General features: G+C 35.9%; 1 protein-coding gene across 3 annotated transcripts in view; it reads right to left on the reverse strand.

The window, feature by feature from the left end:
• Positions 1-710: 710 nt before the first annotated feature.
• Positions 711-24,641, reverse strand: part of Hcs (holocarboxylase synthetase-like protein) — a 49,869-nt gene continuing 25,938 nt past the window's right edge. For all 3 annotated transcript variants that reach the window (XM_083123739.1, XM_083123740.1, XM_083123741.1), the window contains exons 9-16: positions 23,734-23,896; positions 22,838-23,020; positions 21,982-22,164; positions 21,464-21,596; positions 11,593-11,753; positions 10,484-10,598; positions 8,551-8,764; positions 711-7,537 (exon numbers count right to left, since the gene is read on the reverse strand). In XM_083123739.1, the coding sequence (XP_082979865.1) occupies positions 7,366-7,537; positions 8,551-8,764; positions 10,484-10,598; positions 11,593-11,753; positions 21,464-21,596; positions 21,982-22,164; positions 22,838-23,020; positions 23,734-23,896 (1,324 nt within the window). In that variant the 3' untranslated portion in view covers positions 711-7,365. The remainder of the gene's footprint in view (positions 7,538-8,550; positions 8,765-10,483; positions 10,599-11,592; positions 11,754-21,463; positions 21,597-21,981; positions 22,165-22,837; positions 23,021-23,733; positions 23,897-24,641) is intronic.

The raw sequence follows: 24,641 nt of genomic DNA on the forward strand, positions 1-24,641 counted from the left end.
ATCCATAATGGATACTTTTTCAGTTGTACATAACAAATTTTTAATACATCCTTCGATTGTCGAATTATTATTGGGTTGCAATGACTTACTCCCCAACCCTCGTACATTACATTCCTCAGAATGCTTCTGTGTGGGCTTTTCACTGTATACAGATTGCTTGTATGCTGATTTCCCTGCACCCTTTACTTAATAAATATGAGACGCACCAGCACAGGTATGACTATGGCATTCATAGGTTATTTGCCAGGCAAAATTTCACGTATCAACTTTTTGTAGCTGAGTTTTGCTTGTGAAAGGTACTAGCAGCTCTATCAAACATTGAAATAACCTCACCATCCCATGTAGCAAAAATGTGTATGAGTGTGTAAACATATAGTTGAGACTACTTAGGTGAAGGTTAATCATTCTGTATTTTACAATCTCTGTCACAAACAGTTGATTTTTCCAGGATTTCTAATAGCAGGACAAATGGAAAATGAAGAAAGAGGAAGGGATAAGATAATGCAAAATATATACCCAAAACTTGCCATACCCATCATCATCATGTAATAGGCACCAGCACTTGATATTGATTGCTATCGCAACATTTTTTCTAGTTTCTTAGGCCTATTTAAGATCACACATGGTTGGTTAAACATGATGCAGCAGCTGTGATCAATATAAATTGGAAAATAATAGAATCTATCACAAAAAAGGTGTTGCACAGTATAGTTGGTATTAATGGAGTAATTTATTTCCAAAACTACAACCACTGCCTTGGAAAATGATGTACGTAAAAAGTTAAACCTAAATTAACACTTACAAACACTTAAAAAGAAGGAAGCAATTAAAATACTTTTATAAATTACTGTTCTACTACGAGTATATGCCAACAGTCATAGTATGTTTTTACATTTAGGATGCACACTAAGGAAGGCTTCAGCTTAGGTATATTCCAATAATTTCTAATCCTAATTCTGAGTTAAAAGTATGGAGCTACTACACTTTCATACAACTCACAGTATATTGCTACTTTCAATTTTGTGGTATCACCCATAGAAACATGGATTAAAGAAAGGGGAAAAAAAACTGGTTGTCCTACAACTGGACAATTCCAACATTACCATAAATAATCCTCTACAAAGACTATATCCTTGAACTAGGTATTTCCAACTGTTAATTGAAATTACAATTTATAGAATTGCATGATTTAGTGAGAAGTGTACAAATACTATTTTATTCATTTGTAATGAATAGCTACAGTTAATTTCTTCTCAGATGCAAAGAAGCCCAGGTATTCTCTCTCTCTATATATATATAGAGAGAGAGAGAATACCTGAATATATATATTGAGTACCATAGACAAAACTCATTTTAACAAGAAGTTTTTTTTATGAAAACTTTTTAAAAAAAAATCTCCCTAAAATGTGTTAGTAATGTAGTTGAATTGAAATTTTTGCCGGTTGCTGTACCACATGTGAGATCTCAAACATTTTCCATTACTTGGTAATCTGTCTATTTATTTCCTTACCAATCATTGTTGATTTTTGTTAGGGATGTGACGAAGCTGAAAATGTACCGATGCCGATGTACTCACAAATAATTTTTGGAACCGATACCGATGCCGATATTTAACCGATTCCGATACATAAGATTATTAAACAGAAATGGGATGTTATTTTGTGCATGACAAAAATAAATTTGGTATGTACATTTCTATTGCATATCATATGTATATACATATATATTCTCAAGAGATGCGAATGTACATTTGCATCTACAAAATGTTTTGTGAACCTTTAAGAAGAACATGGGTTCTCAAGAGATTTAACATTAGTACACAAGCAGTTCTTAAAAATGCAATATGAATTCCTGTTCTGCCAGATTCATCTTCAGAAACACGAGATTTGGAAGCACTTCAGGAAGTAACCTACTTCTTCTCTTATCACAAATCTGTTCAGCAACACTGAACACTCAATCACTGAATGCTGATGCAGCAGCTATGCCCATGTATTTTCTCAGCACTTCCTTCAGGTTTGAATACTCATTTTTGAATTTCCAATACAACAGCAGATCCTCGTTCAGCAATGTACTGTCTTATTTCCGATTTATAGTTAGGTTGATCCTCTGAATGAGTTTTCAATAATTTTATTACAAAAACTCTACAATAATGACGAATCATAACCAAATTTTCAATAAATCTTACAAAACTAAAATATAAAACTTATTAGAAGTTAAAAACTCTGTATAATCTGTACCAGTTTAAATATCGGATTTTTGCCGATACCAATGCCGATATGTCAATTTCTGCCAATTTTCATACATCTGTAATCGGCCTCGGCACATCCCCAATTTTTGTAATTCACTTTCACACAGTTACATGGGATTGTTTTATATTTCTTGCAAGTTTTTGCCTATAGTGTTATTGTAAACACTATATGAGATTACAACTTATTGAAAAGTTGTGATGTCGTCTTTGTGTCACATCCCATATAGTTAGTTCAATTGAACTGCATAATTGTTTTTCAGTGTTATGATGTACTCATTAACAGAGTAGCCTGACAATGATGTGAAGTCCAGAGAGACTCGCAATTGAAGTTTAAAATTAGCATTTAAACATTTCGTTTAGTTCCATGTAGCCTAGCCTGATTCAACTTGGATTAATTAAACTATTATTTTCTATGTTTGGAGCATCGTCAAGTTCAGCTGCTTTTGAATGGCAATACTGTCAATATTTTTCACGAGCAAAATGGATTTTTTTTGTACACAAGTGAAAAATCATTATTCATTATATGTACTATTCTCAATACCATTGTCTTTTAGGGCTTATGTTGTATTAGTTATCCAAGTAACCAGGAAGAGCAAAAACACTAATAAAAAATTTAAATGATTTGGTCCATTTGGAGCGAAATGTGTAAGGTGAATGGTTAAGACAAGAAGGAGAAATAAAAAAGGTATGCATCTGGTTAAATAAGCAGCATCTTGTCATTTAAGATTCTTTCCCTTCTTATTTATGCTGAAGCAAACTTCCTAAAGTTCATGTTTGATTTCTATCAGCAATGAACATCTTCCCCAAAGGACTGATCAAAAAAATATTTGCATGATTTAGAAACAAATATGATATGTTTAAAGAAGAACGTTGACATTACTAACTATAAAAATTCAGAACATACAAAAATATACCACACTAAAAATATATTATTAAAAAAAAGGTACAAACCTTTTCTCTTACAGCCTGGTATATGGGGTTCATAGCAAATATAATTTTCAATTTTGGAGTCGCCACCACAAAATAGTATTTGCTGCACATACAAAAAAATTACAATGATAAAAACTTTGTCAGAATTTAAATTCTCCTTTCTTGCAACATCAATGCAAGCTGAAAATTCTATTCGTGTTTGCATAACAATGTTTTGCAGTCCATCACATCTCAAACTCAACAAGGAATAGCAAGAATTTCCCAGCATCGTTTGTGAACTGAGTACTTCTTTGCATTCCCTTCTGAACGTCTGCAAAGGCTACACACAAATTGAGAAACTCGTACCAACAGAGGTATGTGTATCATATTACAATTTTGCTTGCACCTTTATCTCTATCTTCAAGTACAAGGATTGTTTGAAAAGTCCAGAGCCTGACACAGATTATCTGGAAATAGATAAAGATTCTGCCACAATATGCACAATTTGCCTCTTACAAATTACCAGACTTGGTTCTACCCTGGTAGGTTTATGCTGTGGTGATGAAGTATGCATCACAAGCTGACATTCATATTGTTGTTCACGCTTCACACTTGTATCCACAGCAGTGGCGGCAATTAGGAGGGATGAGGGGGCAGTTGCCCCCCACTTTTTGCCAGTTTTGCTCCCACACTAAGCTAAACCTTATCTACCAAGGGAAAGTAAACTGTTCTTGCCCCTCCCCCCCATTTTGAAACCTAATCGCCGCCACTGGTCCACAGTATCTCATGATCTTGTGTGCCATAACTCCCGTTTCCCAACTGTGGAGATGCCATAATGTTTGTCAGAAGGCTATTCTCTTGGCAGTGCAACTTCTCCCTCCATTTTCCTCTTCCTTGTATTGCAGCAGTTGCATTCACTAAGCAACCTTAACCTCCTACAGGTAGGGTTTTCATGAGAGAGGTCGATTTAAGGCATGGCTGATGGGAGAGAGAGGGGTCATACAAGTTGCATCTGTCACTCCTCCCTTGGCCGACAGGAAATAAAAAAGAAAATGGAATTGCTTACATCCCCACCTCTCAAGTTGAAATCGGTTGAACATTGTGCCTTATGACTGGAGAACAATCACACTGATGATAAATGCCTCTTTGCCTAGGATTTGAATACAATCTAAGAATGTGACTGAAGAGTGTCACCTATGTCAGGTCAGAGACTTTTCCAACAACCCACATGTGTACATTGCAGTTTTATACTAAAACATTTGATTTTATTAACAAAAAACAGAAGTAGAAGGGAAAGAAATTTCAAAGATGCATTATACTGCATATCTGCTTTCGTTAATTTCAGGAAAGAAAGTTCAAAGACTTTTAATTCTGATTTTTCTTCTTCTCTGCCACATTCAATTACTAAACTGGTAAATGCTAAAAATCTAACTTAATGAAATGAATGAAAAGACAGTGAGAACATTTAGCTTGGCCATGGTTTCAACCCTTGAATTTCTAACTAAAGATGCTGATACACAATAAATCCTGCATTTATATGGTAAGTGTGCATAGAGAAATGTCACTTCCCTCAACAGTTTAGATGCCAAGGCTCACAAGAGAATAAAGATTGATTCTTCATCGACCCTTACCGAGTCAAATGCTTCCCTGGAGCAAAGAAAGGACATGAAAAATCATCAAATCTCGAAGCAATTCTATGGCTTCATTTGTGGTGTACAGTCTGTCATGAAATGTTAATTTCTGGCATGACAAATTGACATTCCTGGAATGAATATTCGTCTTACACTCAGTTTTAGAATGACTTGTTGGATTCACAATCCTGGCATCAAACTGTAAATGGCCACATGAAAAACTGTAGGATAGTGGGATCTTACCTTCTGCTTTTGTTGAATAGCAGCAGAATTGAACATTGACCAGGGAAGCAAGTTGTATTTGTGAACAAGATCTGTTTCTGAAATTTGGGAAGTGTCTTGACTGTATTGCTTAAGACACTAGCGCTACATCTTGAAGAAGTCACGAACCTCCCCACGCTTTGTGTGTCTTCCTTCCAGTCTAACTGCATTTCAACTACAACTTCAGGAATTACATTTGGTGTTGCGTCAGCATTTTTAGGAACGTGAATTCAGTTTAACTCAATAAGTTCCCTCCATCATATTATATTTTTCTTTTAAATCTTCATAAAATATGAGCACTTTATTATGTCATCAAATGCATAGGTTTTCTGCTAAATGAGTAGCTTCAAAATTAAAACTGAATTCATCCAATCTCAAATTGGAATAATCATAAAACCTGAAATACTTGTTACAAACTAGTTTGTAACAAGTATTACTAAATAACATTTTATTTGTAGTTCTGTAAAAGAATGAAGTGAACTCAGACTTGTTAAAATTTTGTCTCGCATACTACATAATTTTGATATTGTTATGAATAGGGCTCGGATTTTTATGCCATCATATTTTACCAGGGGCTGCTTTTCTGTTTGTAAAGTTAGTTTAAGCACGTTTCTTAGTGTTATGAAATCAATAACACTGTTTTTATTGGTCATATAAATGCATATTTCTACAATATTTTCGGTTTAGGGCATATTGTGGCCCAAAAGTGTGGAATAAAAGCATATTTTTATGTTCAACACACAGTACTTCCAGTGAGGAATTCCTGGCTTGTTTTGCAAACTTATCTAAACGGCAGATTTTTTTTTTCAGTTTGTTTTATACCTTGGTTGAAATATAACCAACGGTGTATTTTTCCTGGACGTGCTTTAAAAAATAAACAGTGAAATTGTTTTCCAATCGTCCTTTTCGTTGTCCGCAATCGGCTTAAAGATTGTTAGGCTATTGTTCATTCCTTATCGTTAGCTGTTCTGCCCCTCTCCTCCCCTTCTATACACGGCAACCAGACAGCATTGGAAGTGTACGTTATTTTCAGTGAGGGAGAGTATCAGTGCCAAGGTAGGGGAGAAAGGAATCCCGTCGTTTAGAGTTTGAAGCTTCCAGTTCGCACTTCATCCAGAGACCATCTTTGCTTCAAAGTAGGGGAACGAATTTTGCAGGTAACGCGTACGTTGTTATAATTTCAAGATGCCGAATGTGAAATGCCCAGAGAGTGTGAAATTAAAAAGTTTTGTGAGAGAGTTCGGTAAAAAGAGTTCAGTACTGATGGCCGAATTTTATTTTGTAAATTGAGTTTCATATATTTTTTAAATGTCAGTCATTTTAAATTTTACATATATCCTATTCGTTATATTTTCAGTTTTTAAGGTCATATTTTGCTAATTTTAAGGGCATAAATGCATGCATATTACAGTTTTTAGGTCATAAAAATCTGAACCCTAGTTATGAATTGTGAAAGTTTCTGTCAAACAAAAAGCATTATATTTTAAGTGGAAGACTTCTACAAGGCAAAACTAGGTTTTTGGTCATATAGTAACATATAAACCACATCTCTATTATTATAGAAATATAGTGGGCATTATATTAATTAGTTTTATAGTAGTTCAACATCACATTATCATAAACCTACTGCATGACACTGTAAAAATATATCAAAACTCCAAGTGGATACTTCGTAAATGTATAAATATGATTCTACTGTTAATCTTTTATTAGGAGAAGCTCGATAAAGCACTACTATTTGTTGTCACTAAGGAAAATTTGTGCATGTGGAAAAGAATATATTTTGTTTACATTCATGATACTAACATGAATCACAACAATATATAAATTCGTTAAAGCAGATAAGGAGCGTTCTTTGAAAATTTCCAATCCCTACTAGACCAGTTAAATATATATAAGGAACAATGAGGAACAACAGACTATAACAATTACTCCCTTCAAAAAAAAGAAAATTAAATATATAAAATAATAACAATTTCACTAACGTCATTAAAGTCATGCCAATCACATATTTCTCTTTGGTCTTAATGTGCTTTAAGACTAGCAGCAACGCTAACCTATAAATACGACTGCACAGCCTAATCACAAATGCCACCACAGTTAAGGCAAACAGCTCAAGGGAGAGCCGTGAGTAAAAATACATCAACACCTACTACACTCCAACAGATGAAACAGTTACGTCCGATTCCACCAAGAGAGTACAAAAAAATAACACCAACATTTAAGCAACTCCTCTCTCCCACGTGAGCCCTCCTAAGGACAAACGAAAAGACCTACTGCAGCAACAAACCACGACTACAAGCTTCCCTTTCACCTTCATTTGGGGTACACCAGGCCCTTCATCATGTCGAAGCTATTGCCATCGGGTTGCAAACTGGTGATTATCCCGCTTCGGGACTGAACTTTGAGAAAGCCGTATTCGTCCACCCCAACTATGGTGGCATGCTGGGTGTTGCCAGACAAATCTTTCACTATCACATCTGTGCCACTAGAATTGAAAGGAAAAAATTATTAGTAAAGACAGGAAATACCAAACATAATTCTATTACTACTACTTTATGGGATTATGGCATAGTGGTAACTCTGTCATCTTGGTTTGATCCCCAGTGGAGGCACATAATGATTTAGATCCCAGTTTATAATGTAGGTCCAGTCCCAATTAGCCTAACTACACACGATTTCATATAATAAAATATAGAACTAATAACATTGTTCACGGAAGAACTTTAATTTAACTACATTTCCATGCCATTCTATGAGGGGAGTTCAAGGTGAATTTAGAATACCATATAAGTAGGGCCACATATATTGTAAATAAAAGATCAAGATTTCGGTACAAAAACTGGACACATTTCAGGGTCGAAAGCAGTACATAAAATGTCATTTCGGTGTTAAAATGGAGAATAACACCATATATTTGATTAAAAACAATACATAATTTATTGGCAAAACATGGTAGGAAAATGCAAATCACACCTTTCATGGGAGAAAAAAACCCATTACCGTGTATTATTTCACATTTTGTTTTTCCGTCAAAAATGAAATATGCATGCCTCTACACATGAGCCAACCATGTAGACATGTCATTGAAGAGAATGCTGTTAATGTTAATTTTGAAACACATTTCTAGACCACTTTGCAATGCACTAACTTATTATAACTCTGTCGAGGATCTTATTTTTCGAATGGATATGCAAAAGCACTGTTTCCAGGTGCTAGAGAGACTGTTTCTTACAGTATACAAATACAAAACACTTATTTAGAGTTTACAAATATATGAAAAATACATGTTCACCAAATGTACAATGATGATTACATTATATTCCTAGATTTTTCCAGTTTTTTTAGAATATTCCCTTATTGTCCAATGACTCAGGGACTCTACTGTCAGATTTTGCCAGGATTTTCAGTTCAGGACAAAACAAATTAATCAACTATTAACATCACTATCTTCCATTCCACAATGTATCTGTAGCAAAAGGAATAATCTGGAGGACTTACCTATGAAGCCAGCATTGGTAGTACAACTCCATCACTTTGTCCATGTTGCCTCCTTGTGCCAAGGCAATGAGTTCTTCTAAGCAGGAAAAAGCTCTGGCTAGAAGCTTCTCATATGGGATTATGGCCAAGTTCTGATTGTACTCGGTGTTGTAGTGGCGAATAAGATCATTGATGCATGTTGTTGGATTGCTATTGCTCAGGTTAACAGCGCACCCTTCAAATGAGAAAACCAGTGGAGATTAATTATTATATCATGGGGGTGCACTGGCATGAAATATTTATTATTGCATGTTAAAGTGCCCTGAACCTCAATTTTTTAAATTAAATTAAATGCTGTAACTTTATTACATCATGTGAGTCAACAATCTTAAAAATTCAAGTACAGGGGTGTTCAAAAAAATGTACACACACTTTAAAATGGAATAGCTGCTATATTATTGTGAGTATTACAACAATACAAAGGAAAAAGTTACAACATAGACACAGTTCCTGCGTGCAATTACAATAAGTGCTCAAGCTGCAAACCACCAGCCTGCAAACACCTTTGCACACAATGCTGTACATTTCTCACGACATCTTCCAGAGTAGCCACAGGGATTGCTTCACAAGCCCTTATATATATCCATCACTGTTCCTTCCCTTTCAAACTTATCGTGCAAGCGAGCAATGCTTAGACATGTTGGCGCTTCAGTTTCATATTCCTGCCTCCATTGTCGTTGCACTTCACACATTCTCGAACTTCCAATACCGCTTCAGAATGTTTTTTTTTGCACCTTGGATGACAGCCGTGTTTGCACCATCGCTGCACTTTCTCAACTTATTGCATCGCATCACGTCGCTGAACACTAACGCTATCTGTTGCTGTTTCTGAACGATAGTACTACATGTTGAACCCGTAGCCAACGCAAATTGAAGCTTATTGCATGTACGACATGCTTTTAAAGTGTGTGTACATTTATTTGAACACCCCGGTAGAAGGTATTTTACATATTGTTCATTAATTTGTATTATGTCCAACCCTTGACAAAAAAAAAATCATTTAACTGATGCATTTCCCCTTCAACTCCACTAAAATATTCAAAGGTCAATTACCTTCTCTCTTCGTCTTAAATAATTTATTTTTCATAACTAAAAATTCACAATTAAAGTAAATTTCTTAAATACTTAGTGTTTTATCTGTTCCACTCATGAGTGTTTTCCTCTAATTCTTTCTGCTGTGAACTATGAGACTTCCTGGTTCATGGTAAAATCTAAATCAGAATTACAGGAAAGAAGCACAGTATTATATGTGCCATATAGAAGTAAACCAATATTATACTTATCTGCTTTGTATGTATGTGTGTATAACACACAATACACTACCCTTATATACTGAGAAGTCAACACTACAAATCCTAAAGCACTCCTTTAACATATTTTCCATGTCACATAATCTCTCTGGAAACTGCAGGTATCTTGAATATGGAATTAGAGGAAGCTGTGGCAGGTTAGTATTCACATTTCTAGCTAAACAATATGAATTTAGATTCTTTATGCACCCACTGGCATTTTTTAAGAAATAAAAATATGGAGAGCTGTACTTCATGTGGCTCAAAGTTTTTATTCATTTCTTCAGGGTTCTCTACTGTAACTGGTAGCAGTGTGGACTGTTGTTAGTAACTATAGTACAGTAACTCAGCCTAAGGTACAAAATATGTGTAAAATCAAGGATGCTTCATCAAAGTTGATATTGAGGTTGCACAGCTGTTTTTTTTTTTCTGAACAGGAAATCATTGAGCAGGCAGGTTTACATCACACAACAGTTGGTAGAAACATTGGGAAGCAAAAAATTCACAAAACTGCATAATTTGAGGTATAGTTGTAAGACAAATAACAGATTTCATGTCATTTAGCTTTATGATACAGAATTAGTTTGCTATAGAGTGTAACTTACCAATATTGAACACAAATTTGTCTTCCAGGAAAACACTGGTTGCTAGCACTCCACCAAGTTTAGCTTCATCAGAATAATAAATATCATTGGGCCACTTAAGCCGCAAATCCAGTGCCTACGAAAATAAACAGTACAGTTAGAGAAGGGGGCAAAGTCTTACTCTACATATTCTGTCAAAAATTTCTACCAAATCATTGAAATATTAGTAGCCTTTACTAATCACATAATTCAAAATTTATCCAGACACTGAAAACATGTAGAAAATGCAAGCTTAAACGGGACTTGAATCCGGGTCTCTGGCATATCATGCCGTCAATCACCCAACTGAGCCACAAAGTCACCCCTTTTTTCACTGTCAGTGTTTTACTTGTGTGGAATTACCTTATGATTCCTACACAGTACATCTGCTGCATGTGCCAAATTGTAACGGAAAACAAGTCATATCAAAAGTGAAGAGATCTTGTATTTCTATACTGCATTCCATTCAAAAGCCTTTTAATTTCAAAGGTCTACTTCCATCATTATTTTCAGGTTCATGCATCCAAGAGGTTTTAAACTTGTAGACAATCAAGGCATGAAATTTTCAAAATTACAAGGTTCCTGAATAGAAGACAGCATGGAAACATGTAATCGCTTCCATCTTGATAAATCTACCATGTTTAACATGCTCCATCGTGCATCATGAATATGCTAATGTTGACAATTTACATTCCAATGAAAGATGTAAATTATAATCTTTGGACTTAATTTTAATTAATTTAACTCTACTTAGCAATGCTTATGATTTTCAGGAATTTATTCAAAGTGCATGATGCTACTACATCATAACTTTTGATGGTGATGTGTTTTCTTATCACTGTACTTAAGAAATAGCTTGCCATCATCAACTGACTCTAAACATGTATAGATAGGCTAAGATGCAGGCATATGGGAAAATTGAATACATAAGTGTTAAAAATAAATGATTTAACGTGTGCTAAATCTGCACACAAACATAACAAAGACCAAATCCATGTGATCGATATTTAAAATTTCAACTGGTAGACTTTCTTACACATTCTATCATAGCCTCTGTTTATGGTTTCTATTAATGAACTGAAATAACATACCTCATAACCTGGCATGGAAGTCACACCCAGCACAACTGCTAGAGTCACCAGATGTTGTAAGATGGATGGATGTTGGCCCAGATAAGAACTGGATGGAATAAACAGTTGCATAGAAAACATGGCACATCCTTCAGGATTAATCCATAGATTTCCACCTCGACCTGGAATAACAAATATCAGATCACTATTACACACAAATATTCTACACAAAAAATGAAGATAAACACACGTTCAACATATTTTGTTTTCGATGGAAGGACAAAATGAGAGATTCCCAACTGTAATATTTACTTTGAGTGTTTTGAAAGGGGTGAGCAGTAGTTTTTCTTCCACATTTCATCATGATGTAATGCAAATTATATACAAAATGCAAAATAAAGTGAAGCGCACACTTTATATTAGGCGCATCCAGAAAGTAAGTTTCCCACTCGCCCACAGGTGGATGGCCATGCGTATTGAAACCAGTTTTACGCATGCATGAGAGGCACACCACCCTCGTATAAAGGTAATGGGTTTCAAATATGTAACAGTTCAAATAGCAAATGAGTTTTTCCACATGGGACTGTATATTGTCAAACAGTTACACGCTGATTTAATTTTGGGTTCGCCATTTTTGTGGCAATATAAGGCGATTATAAATTACAGCAACGCAACCGTCATGCTTTCGAATTCATTAGGTCAGGAAATAATTGCTCCATTTTTAGTGCAATCTGAAGAAAGTCTTCCGTCAATGAAGGGAATAGTACGTTCTTGCAAATTACCAATTTCAACCACTTCACAAATTGAAGGAACATCTGACATCGCTTCGGAGGAAGATATTCGGCGTGCAGCGTACATGAACAATACTCTTCCATCTGATTGTTTGGATCAGTTATTTCATCTTCTTCTCGAATACCAAGTTTTATTTTCTGACAGACCTAAAAAAGCAAATGTGGAAGCTTACGATATACAATTGGATACTGATGTGCCAATAATAGCACCCACTTATCCTGTTCCTTATGCTAGACGGGATGATATGGAAAGAGAGTTACAAAAATGGCAACAGTGGGGCGTTATACAAGAAAGCACATCTCCCTATAGGAATCCACTCCACATAGTCCCAAAGGCGGGAGGTTTATGGAGACCAGTGGTCGACTTCCGTAAATTAAACCAACACGTAATTTCTCCGATGACACAGGTAGAGCCTATCTCGGAATTACTACAAAGATTGAAGGGAGCAAAATACTTCACATCTATTGACCTTAGTTGCGGTTATTTTCAGATTCCTTTGACACCAAGGTCGTTTAAGTTTACGGCATTTTCTTATAGAGGCATTTTGATGGAGTTCCATTTTTTGCCTTTTGGAATCAAAAGTGCCGTGAGTGTGTTCGTTGATAGAATGCATAAAATATTTGGCAATCATACAAATTCTTTCCTGATTGTTTATATTGATGATATTTTAATTTTCTCTCCATCAATTCAAAACCACTTAGAACATTTACGTTATGTTTTATCAACTCTGAAGACAGCTAATATGTCTATTAAATTGTCGAAATGCAAGTTCTTCCAAACTGAAATACATTTCCTAGGCCATGTGATTTCTGGAGAAACCATTCATATTGATCCTGAAAGGAACCAAGCAATCATGGATTTTCCAGTTCCTCAAAACAAGAAGGCTCTAAGGAAATTTTTAGGAATAGTAAATTGGAGGAGAAAATTTGTTCACAAATTTGCAATGATAGCTGCTCCTTTGTATGATTTACTAAAATCAAATAACAAGTGGGACTGGAAGGAGAATCATCACCAAGCTTTTAATGATTTGAAACAGCTAGTTACATCTCCTGATGTATTAGCTCAACCGGATTTTAGTAAAATTTTCCATCTTAACACTGATGGAAGCAAAGTTGGAATTGGAGGAGTTTTATGGCAGTTATCAGATGAAGATGAAACGTTAGTAATACAATATGTTAGTAGAGTATTGCGTGGTACAGAATTAACTTATTCAACTCATGAGATTGAATGTCTTGCTATCCTCTTTTCAGTAGAAAAGTTTAGTGTTTATCTTAGTGGAAGAACATTTGTTATTCATTGTGACCATCAGTCACTTTCATGGCTGCAGTCGGCTAGAAGTTTAAACCCAAGACTAAACCGCTGGGCATTAAAACTTCAAAGTTTTGATTTTACTGTTGAACATATTCAAGGTTCTACCAATATTGTGGCTGATGCCTTAAGCAGATATCCTGCAAGGGCACAGGGAGATTTATTCACATCGAAACTCTACGTTAATAATACAAATATCGATCTCCTATCCCAAGATACTCCACAATATTGGGTACAATCTCAACAGAACGATGAGCAGTGTCAAAAGTTAAGAATTGCGATAAACAAGGGAGATTCAAGTTCGAAATCAGAGGACATTTTAGAATGCATGAAGATATCTTATTCTATAAATCTATTGCGTCTGAACACTGGAGAATATTTGTACCTAAAAAAGCTGTGGAAAAGGTACTGTATGATCATCATGATTTATGTGGACATTTTGGTTATTCAAAAACCTTCAGAAAGTGTTCAAAATTTTTCTTTTGGCCAAACATGAAAGCCAGCATTAAATTATATCTGAGAAATTGTCTTGAATGTGCCAAGTCAAAGCAGAGAGTGCAACGTGTCACACGAGAAGATCTTCACATATTAACTCCTAAAATACATCAATTCCTTTCATTAGATTTGATTGGTCCGTTACCAGCTTCTCAAGGTTATCAATATATACTAAGTATAGTGGATCTTGCAAGTAAGTTTATTATGGTTTATCCTTTGCGTAAAGCTTTATCTATGGAAATTATCAATAAACTAAACCAATCGTATTTTCATCATTATCCTGCATGTCTAATTATATTAAGTGATAATGGTTCACAATTTAAATCTAAGGAGTGGCGAAGTTTTATTACCTCCAAGAACATCAAGCATATTTTTACTTCGCCATATTCACCACACGCTAATCCAATTGAACGCTACAATAAAGAGATTGTGCGTTTACTGAGGTTATTTTGCAAGGATAATCATAAATCTTGGGCTAAATGTTTGACAAACGTTGTCAAATTGTTGAACAATTCATATTCTGAATCTATTGGTTTTACACCTGCGGAACTATTTTTACACGATCAAGTTAAAGATAATATAACTAATATTGTCGATTGGCCTGAGAATATTGAAGAATTATCCTGGAAGGCAAAATACTTGGAGCTAAAAGAAAAACTTAAACATCGAAGAAATTCTAAAGGTGTTCAAACAAGCTCTACTAAAAATATTGTCAAAGGAGATTTAATCATGATTAAAAATCATGCTAAGAGCTCTGCTTTAAACAAAACTATCTACAAATTATATGATTTGTTTATTGGCCCATTCTTGGTAATAGAAGTAAGAAACAATTGTGCGACTGTAGTTTCTCTAGATGGAAAGGGAACAAAAGGTAGACAAAACCTAGAAAACATTAAACCTTTTAATTGTTCGGAGGAGAAAAGAAAGGAGTTGTTAAGAAATACTGATTTATGTTTTAATTGTACATAAGGATTGAATTTGTTGTAATTTTGTGCAAAAACGAGTTCAGTTGTTTGCATTATGTATTTTATTATCATGTGTAAACCAGCATGAATTTATTATCTCTGTTCTGTTGATCATCATATTATCTTTTATGTAAGAACTTATGTTTGGCTTCTATTCTCATCAGTATGGTGTATGTCAATGTATTGAGGAAGAGTGTTGACACGAATAACAAAGGGAGAATTATACAAAGTGTGTCTCTGGAAGAATGATAAGAAGGAATATATATATAATGTAAGTTGAATGTAATGTGGTTCGCATTTTTATTGAAGGGCTTCGTTTGCACATATGGTTTCAAACGGAAGAAGTGCACTCGTTAAGAATAAAACCCTTTTAAATGGACATAAGATGGTTATGAAATAGTAATGGTAATGAGATTGCAGTAAAGAAGAAATCTACTGAAGATGGCTGTAAAGAAGCTGTGAAAGGAATAAGATTGGTGCCAAAGAAGTAGTAGAAGAAGAAGAAGAGAAGATGATACATTGAAGATGTTACGTTTGAAAAATATACGTATTTCTACATCAAAGTATGATATCAAGAGTTTCAACCGGAGGAGGAGGCTATTGCAACAGTTCTTTAATTCAAAGACATTTTACAATTATATTTTGTTATTTAGTTGTGTGCATAATCTGAAAAGAATGAAGAAAACTTCTGTTGTGTTAGTCTATTCAATGTTGATGTTATTTTGTTTGTTATTCGTAACTATAGTGACTGTAGAAATTGCTTAATATACTAATTTTGTTAAGTAACATTTGAAAAGTTATTTTTATTTAAAATATTGCAACAAACTGCTCCACACCGGGGACAGTTGCATCTTGCTACACAACAATGCGAAGCCGCATATATCTAGGCACACTGCAGCCCTTCTGGACAGGTTCGGTTGGGAGGTGTTCGATCATCCGTCGTATAGCCCGGATCTCGCTCCCAGTGATTACCACCTGTTCTTGCACCTGAAAAAGTTCTGGTCTGGTCAACATTTTCACAGCGACGAAGAGGTTCAGACGGCTGTCACATAGTGGTTCGGCACCCAGGCGGCGGACTCCTACGACGCAGGTATACAGAAGTTGGTCCCACGTTATGACAAGTGCCTGAATTCTGGCGGGAATTATGTTGACAAGTAACTGGACGAGTGGCAATAAATCATTGAATGAAATAATGTTTCCTTTTTGTGCACGACCCCAGGGAATCTTACTTTCTTTATGTGCCTAATAGTTTAAAAGCCGATAAAATGGTTTCCAAAGTCTGGGATATGTTCAAGTTCCGCACAAATTCTGGAACATTCATTAATTCTGTAGTGAAATGTGAGGTGAAAAGTAGACTTCCTTAAAAAGGAAATAAACTCTTAATAAGCAATGCATTTCATACAGGTAATGATGTTGCATATACCTATTAGTATGGAAATTGTACACAGTAACTTTCACATTCTTGACACAGTACAAAAAATATGGACTTTTATGAACACTAAGGACTTGAGGTAGAAATAAACTGTCGCAAATCCATGCAAACATCTAAAACCAAGCAGTATAGCAAATGAAAATTAGTAACTGCATCTTGCAAACATTTGATGAGTGACAGAACACTTAAATTGTGTAAATATTAAGTTAGGGACAAATGAATAAGTTCATCTCTGAATAAAATTTTAAGTATACAAGAAGGTTGTCAGAATTTGTTACATTCATAATTACAAATCAATATACTTGAAACACTGTATATTTGGATCAATTTTAAAAATACATTTTCAACGCCAAAGGAATTAAAAATGTAATTACCAACTGGAGAAGGGTTAAGGAAGCAAAATCAATGTATTGTCAAGAAGCCAGGTAAAACATAGTTTTAGCTTCTTAGAAGCCAGTTATGCTGTTTTCAATATTTTCTCCAGAATAAAGGGTCATTGAGAATGATTGCTGCGATTTTAAACTGTTATTATAAAAGAAGTATTTAATGGATATACATGTGTGGCATTTTAAAATGTCCAGAAAAGTTTATTCAAGATTCGTGTGACCTTGTGTGACCATGAGGCTTAAAACGGTGCATGCGCTGGAGCGGGAGTGGGGCTGCGAGACTACTCTGTTCACTCCGCTTTAGTGTGAGTTGGCACGTGGCAGGATGTCGACCGTTCAGCAGAAGGCTGAGTTTGTGTTGTGGTATGCCGAACTGAAATTGGTTGTTGCAGTGCAACGTAAGTAGCGACGTTTGCATCCACGAGAAAACCCTCCAGATGACAAAGCTTTGAATTGGTGGAACACACAAGGCAATCCTGCATTAGAAGTCCAAAGAAATCAATTGCTTGTAGAAGTTTAGCATTAGGGATTCCAAAAACTACCATTCAAAATGTTCTGCACAAACGCTTAAGGCTCCGCACTTACAAAATTCAGCTGCTGCATGAAATTAAACTGAACGACATACAAAAATGTGTGGAATTTGCTGCATTTATGCTCAACAGCATCGATGACGATGCAACTTTCCTACAGCGTGTTTGTTTTAGTGGCGAAGCAACATTTCATGTGAATGGGTGCGTTAATCGACATAACTGTTGCATTTCGGGTTCACAGCCACCACGGGAGATTCTTGAGTATGTTTGTGGGTCACCTAAGGTGAACGTCTCGTGCAGACTGTTGTACGATCGTGTTGTTGGTCCCTCCATTACCGGACATGTGTACCTTGACATGCTTCAACAGTACATGTTTCCACAACTTGAAGACTGGGAACATCAAACGGGGAGTAGAGTTACTTTCATGCAGGACGGAGCTCTTCCTCATTTCAGTCGCATTGTTCGTGATGTCTTAAATGAGAGATTCCCAAATGCCTGGGTTGGAAGGGGTGGACCAATACTCTGGCCAACTCGAAGCCCAGACCTAACACCACTAGCCTTTTTTCTGTGGGGATACGTTAAAAACATTGTGTATGCTGAGAAGATAAGGAACATCCACAACCTTAAAGAGAAGGGTCACTGCAGCAATTACAACTGTAACTCTGGACACGATTCTGAAGATGTGGCAGGAGATTGAATACCCTCTAGACATCACCAGAGCTAAAAATGGCACCCATATCGAAGTGTAAACTTTTCTGAACATTTTAAGATGCAGCACATGTATATCCATTAAATACTTATTTTATAATAACAGTTTAAAATCCCGGCAATCATTCTCGATGACCCTGTATTATCATTGCTAATCTAATGTTGAAGCAAGAAACAAATTGTGATCATGTGTAACAAGTGAACATGTTCTTAATGGTCCTTGCTGCTCCAAGCTTGCATTTCAAAGTCGCACAATAAAAAAATGTTGAATTTTTAGCTGATAACTTTTGATACATAAATTCATCATCATGCTCTACTGTTTTCATCTTACAATTGGGTCAGTATCAAAGCTAACCTCTCCTTAGACATCTTTATTTTGAATCAGTCGTCTTCCTAAACTCCTTTCCATTCTTTTCACGATTTGATCTTTCCATCTCATCTGCCATTTTCTTCTACCAATTTTCACTGATCTTGATACTGTCACCAATTCCCACCAGCACTTGGAACATTGTAACAATTTAGAGTTGTTCAGAATGAGTTTATACTCAGTATATTCTCTTTTCATTTTGGTTATTCTATGTAGTTTTTCCACCTGTTAGGTTGATTGCAATTAGGACAAATGATGAACGAAAAAAAAATATGTTAGGACAAACACAATGATAACTCATTCCATAACCAGAGGTTAGGTTAGGTTCGAACCTGGGATTTCTGGCTTCATAGTACATTTTATTGATCATTCTGGCATGGAGACACATTTATGAATATTCTCATAAAATTGTACCATTATCAAACAGGACATTGAATCAAACGTTCAAATCATAAGAGATAATCAGATGAAAATATCAAATCATATGATATAATCAGATGGAAAAAAATGCATTTTCCACACAGTACTGGTGATAGAAATACATTAAAGTTGCATTTTAAAGGAACCCAATATGATAACAGGAGTCCAGAAAAAGAAGTGGTGATTAACCTTTTGCCGCCCAAGGCCTTTTTCACAAGTAAGCCTCTATTGCACGAGCCGATTTTGAGTAAAATGCAGAGTTTCAATTAAATGAGTGTAGATCGGAGGCTAATTGCCCTAGAGAGATGAGTGATATACCGTTGTACGCGGAATGAACCAGAGATTCAGACTATATGAAATTTTTGAAAATTCGGCGTATATGTGGCGGGGGGGGGGGGAGGGGCTAACTCTCAAAATTCCAAAATTTCGGAAAAAAAATTTGGTTCCCCCACCCTCCCCCCAAGAAAAAAGTACATGACAGTGTCGACATGCACATGGAAATGATCGCTGACATGTAAGGAACACAAAAATATTTGCATTATTATCATATGACCAATGTACCCCCAAAAGGAATGGTCGGCACGCCACTGATTCAAGCTTCAAAATGCAGCGGTACCTTGAAATGACTATAGCTCAGAAACTAAATGCCCTAGAGATATGAAAGATATACCGTTGTACGCAGAATGAATCACAGATTTAGACGATATATAATTTATGCACATTCGGCATATATATGGAGGGGGAAAGGGGGGAAATCCCCTGAAAATATTTTTTTTTTAAAAAATGGGGTTTCCCCCCCCCCCCCGCCCTCCGAAAAAAAGGATGTGAAAAGTTCAAAATGCACATAGAAATTATCGCTGGCATGTAAGAAACAGAAAAATATTTGCATCATTGTCGTATGACCAATGTAACTTGAGTTGTACCCCCGAAAGGAATGGCCACTGATTCAAGCTTCAAAATGCAGCGGTACCTTGAAATGACTATAGCTCAGAAACTAAATGCTCTAGAGATATGAAAGATATACCGTTGTACGCAGAATGAATCACAGATTCAGACGATATATAATTTATGCACATTCGGCATACATATGGAGCGGGAAAGGGGGGAAATCCCCTCAAAAATACTTTTCTTAAAAAAAATGGTGTTTCCCACCGCCCCGAAAAAAATGCACAAAATGGAAAATTTATGCAAATTTGGTGTATATATGGAGGGGGAAGGGAGAAAACCCCCAAAAATTATTTTAAAAAATTGTCACCACCCAAAAAATGTCCTCGCACTTGGGCACAAAACGACACCTACACACAACATTCACGGACGAAAAGCTAGAACGTAGTGACAAATGAGCGCCAATTCTTGCAGCTGCTTGAAATTCTATTTTTAGACAATGCTGGGTAAGCCCTGTTGCCACTTGTGGACACTTGTGCTAAAGAAAACAAAGGTTTCCTTCAGCGCGCTTCGAAATTTCATCCTCACAACGCAGATTCAACAACCAGTCTTCCCCTCCCCCCGGCCCTGCTTGCGCCCTCACGGAAAACTTTCATTTTGACATCGGATACTGATAAACAAGCTTCCTTCGAATGCACTTAGCAAGAGGGAGTGAAAAGCATTGCTTTAGAACAACAAAGCCGGTCTTCCTTTTTCGGCAAAAAATTGACCTTGAAAAGAGACGCAAAAGAGAAGTCCCTTTTCCCACCTTTCCCCCTCCATTTTCATGAAGACAAAAAAAATATGCAAAAAACCATTTCTGTTAAATACATGTGTTAGGAACAATATAAAAAAATAAAATCGAAATTCTAGCCAAAAATAGAAAAGTTATAACGTAAAAACTACGACCTTGACACAGCATCTCGAATCTCGTTCGAGACGCTTGGGCACCAAAAGGTTAAATCACACCAATATTTTTCTGACTCTATACCAATACAGCTGGCTTCACTTCTGTGGTACTTCCTGTTCATCAGTCACTTCACTTTTTTTCTTTACGAAGACCACATTAATTGTTCTCTCGGTTTCTTCCTGGTTCTGCATATCACACATGTAAAATTCTGTAACTCTACTGCGTTTTATTTTTCTTTCCTATTGTGACTACAAATAATTTCACTTTTATTATTAATTTTTTTCATTTTGATTTCCAACCATCCAACTGTTTTTGCACCTTTTCTCTATCTCTCCATGGGTGTCATAAATAACAATAACGTCAACGCACCTGCTGTTAGTGGCAAAAACAAATATGTAAATAATGCAGTAATCTTTTATCCTTGTGAGGATTCGGAATAATGATCATGAAGTTACTGCAGATTGAATGTTTCTTAGATACATTCTAGTATGTGCCCAAATGCAGCATATAACTTTAAGGATGGCGAACATAAAGTACCTTCACCGAATGTAGAACTTGCTGTGGAATGAACTTTCAGCACAAAAGTAAACACAGATATAATTCCTGATAGGTAAATACCACAGAGTCTGTCTGTTGTTATCTACATGCAACTCACCTTTGGCTCGTGTTTGCTGGTATGGGATGATTGTAAGGCCATGATACAAAACTGGGCCATCTAGAACCACCGTGGTTGTGTTGATAACTTCTGCGTGTATCACCAACCGGCCAAGGGTTTCAGACTTCAAACTCTGCAACGAAAAGGTAAGTTGTGCTTAATATTGGAACATCATACATCGGATCCTCACTGGTGAAGAAAATTTTTACACTTTATTTTTGTCATCTAACCTTATTGGTGAACCATATGAATAAGATGATGTTAAAATAAACTTTTCTTTCATTTCTGAATTGCAAAAATGTTGACAACTTTCAGGCATCAAATTGCTTATAATAACTGCCGAGTTATATGTTTGTGAAATGTCCCATGCATGAAAAGACATTAAGAATGCCTTATTACACGTTTGTTACTTTTAATTTCATGTAGGTTGAACAAAAAAAAAATCACCTTCCCAACTCAAATCTCATCTCGCATGAAAGAAAGAAATAAAGAAGCCAACCAGCCAGTTCTCACCTTACCTCAAAGTATTCAACAGTAGAAAACTTGCGAGGACACGCATGTACAAGAATAGGCAACAGTGTCTCTGTAGGTCGAGGTGGATCAACTCCTTTCCCACAAAATTTCAGAGAAATCCGATTCATCTTCAACATCGAGTCACTGTCCAGCTTGCTCTTTATTGTGCTCAGAAACTCCAACTTATCCTGTAATAGACATTACAGTACATGAAGATGTAAGAATACAAAAAAGGGTTAAAAGGATATTAAGGATGTGCCAATATGACTGCAGACGCAACAACATGATATAAAATATATTGCTGCTCATAAAAAATAGAGTAACAATCCTACACCTCATTGAAAAGTTAGAAAATACTCCCGACTCAATAATAGATAAAATTAGTATGTATCCTCATTCTCCAACATATGAATAAAATAATAAGGGCCCCCACAATAAGACTAAATAATAATTGAATCGAAAACTATATGATATTGAACCAGGGATTGAGCTGGGTGGGGGGGTCTTGCCATGCCGTGGCAATACTGTAGCACTGTACTACATTTGTTGAAGCTATGTTGCATACAATAGTGGCTTGTTAATGTGTGCATGCAAATAATACTAAATACTTTTACCACAGTGAAACAAATTAAAATTTACGGTTTAATCAACATTCTATCTGCGTTCGACTTTCTATCTTTCAAGCAAATGTAATATTTTGTCACTGCCACTATGCTCTCGGAAACTAGTTGTGCTATTTGTTCGCAAGATTTGTTGTGTAGTTTTGTGGCATGCTGCTAGGTGCATTATCACCTGCTCGCCTGTTCATGTCTCAACACTACTGATCAGCAGCACTATCAGCTGTTGAAGAGGCGTACTTACCTCATGTTTCCCAAGAAGAACAGCTGATGTAAGGTCTGGATACTTGCTCTCTGCACACTCCAAATCCAAGTGTGTGGTCAGAAGGTCTTTCAGAATCTCTAACCGTGTCATGTTGTTTTGTTTCAAAGCTGCAAAGGTAGTGTCGTCACTTTCATACTGAAGGGGGTCTACTTCCAAGTGAATCTGGAATCATAAAAATTACAACAAATATTAATTCTGATTGTTAGAAAAAGTCAAGTCTTTTCATAACACAGAATTGGAATAAAAGCTAAGGCCTGACTTGATCAGTTAGAGCTGATCACTGCAGGGACATGATCAGGACATAAACTTCTACACATTTCCAGCCTTTTAAACTATTTTAACCCATTCACGAATCATTCTTTCCTTTCATCCCTTAAAAAAGGACCAAAGTCGGTCTGAAAATTCGGAGAACAAATCAATGTACATGTTGTGATTTTTATCTTGTTTTAAAAATTCTGACAACCAACATTTTATTTCTAAAATTATATGAATTATTAATTATATGCAATTGGCTTCAGTAACTGTTGGTCTTTTTTTTATTGACAAGCATTAACTACTAAATGGGTCTTCAATCTGCAAGCAAAAGCGTAACATTTACCAATCGGAATGAGAGACGCGGTAATAGATAAGGTACTCACATTTTCCGTGAAGCTCTTTTAAGCAATTTTCTATTAATTTCGGTAGCCACTGCCACCATCCTCGTTGGTGCCAAGTAACGACACAACAAATTCCAACGAGGATGGTGGCAGTGGCTATCGAAATTAATAGAAAATTACTTAAAACAGTTTCGCGGAAAACGTGAGTACCTGAATTGAGAGTTAGGTTCACTATATTTTCTCAAAATGGAAGGGAACGGAAAATATTAAATGTGTAACCTGTGAAAAGACAACTTTCCCAGGAGAATTTGGAACGGACGCCATGAGAAGACTTGGGGTTTGCCACGTTTCTTCTGCTGCAAGAACTTTCACTTCCAATCTGTGAGATTTGTTATCAACATCTTTTACCTCTACTGATGAAGGTGCCTTAGGTGCTGGAGATCTGAAATAAGGAGACCAAAAGAAAGTTAGAAGATTTGTACATTTGAAGCTATAAAAGTTGAAAATACATTGGACCTAACACAATTTCCTCATTTAAACTCTAAATAAATAACAGTGGCAAAACATTCAACTTCGAAATTTTACTGTCTCCTATGTTCTGTAAAGCTACGTACATTTTAAAAATTCTTTCCAATTGTTGATGTTACTCCTCTCTTCTTGGAAAAATAAAATCACAACATGAAATACCTGCAATGTTATGAACCATTAAAACATGAGTAATAAAAGAGAGGAAGTGCAAGAAATGCAGAACAAGTACATATAAGTGAGAGTGGATGCACAATCAAGAAGAGAATTAGTGAACCGAGATAGGATATGAAGGGCCAATAAATCTCACAACCAGGCCAAATGGGCATCTTGTGAAAGGAAACATTTTTAAAAAGTCACACAGAAAAAATTATGAATCCATTCAAACAGCTGACTAACTTAACCAAAGAATACTGAAGAGCAGTGTAACATAATATGTCCACCTCTGGGATTCAGTTACATTTACCAGTGCCTTCAGTTCTGCCTGCATCTTTGATACCCTCTGCTACTTCCTCCTCCCCCCCCCCCCCAACACACACACTTCTTTAACTTTCTTTCATCTGTACTCAAGTTGTAATACATTCATGATTACGCAGTTTTTGCAAGCACCGAGTAGTTTTCTGCATGTGCCTTGAAATCATGTACTTCTCTAACTACAATTT

The sequence above is a fragment of the Lepisma saccharinum genome, chromosome 6, assembly GCF_977018435.1.
Source record: "Lepisma saccharinum chromosome 6, izLepSacc3.1, whole genome shotgun sequence".
NCBI classification, from domain to species: Eukaryota; Metazoa; Arthropoda; class Insecta; order Zygentoma; family Lepismatidae; genus Lepisma; species Lepisma saccharinum.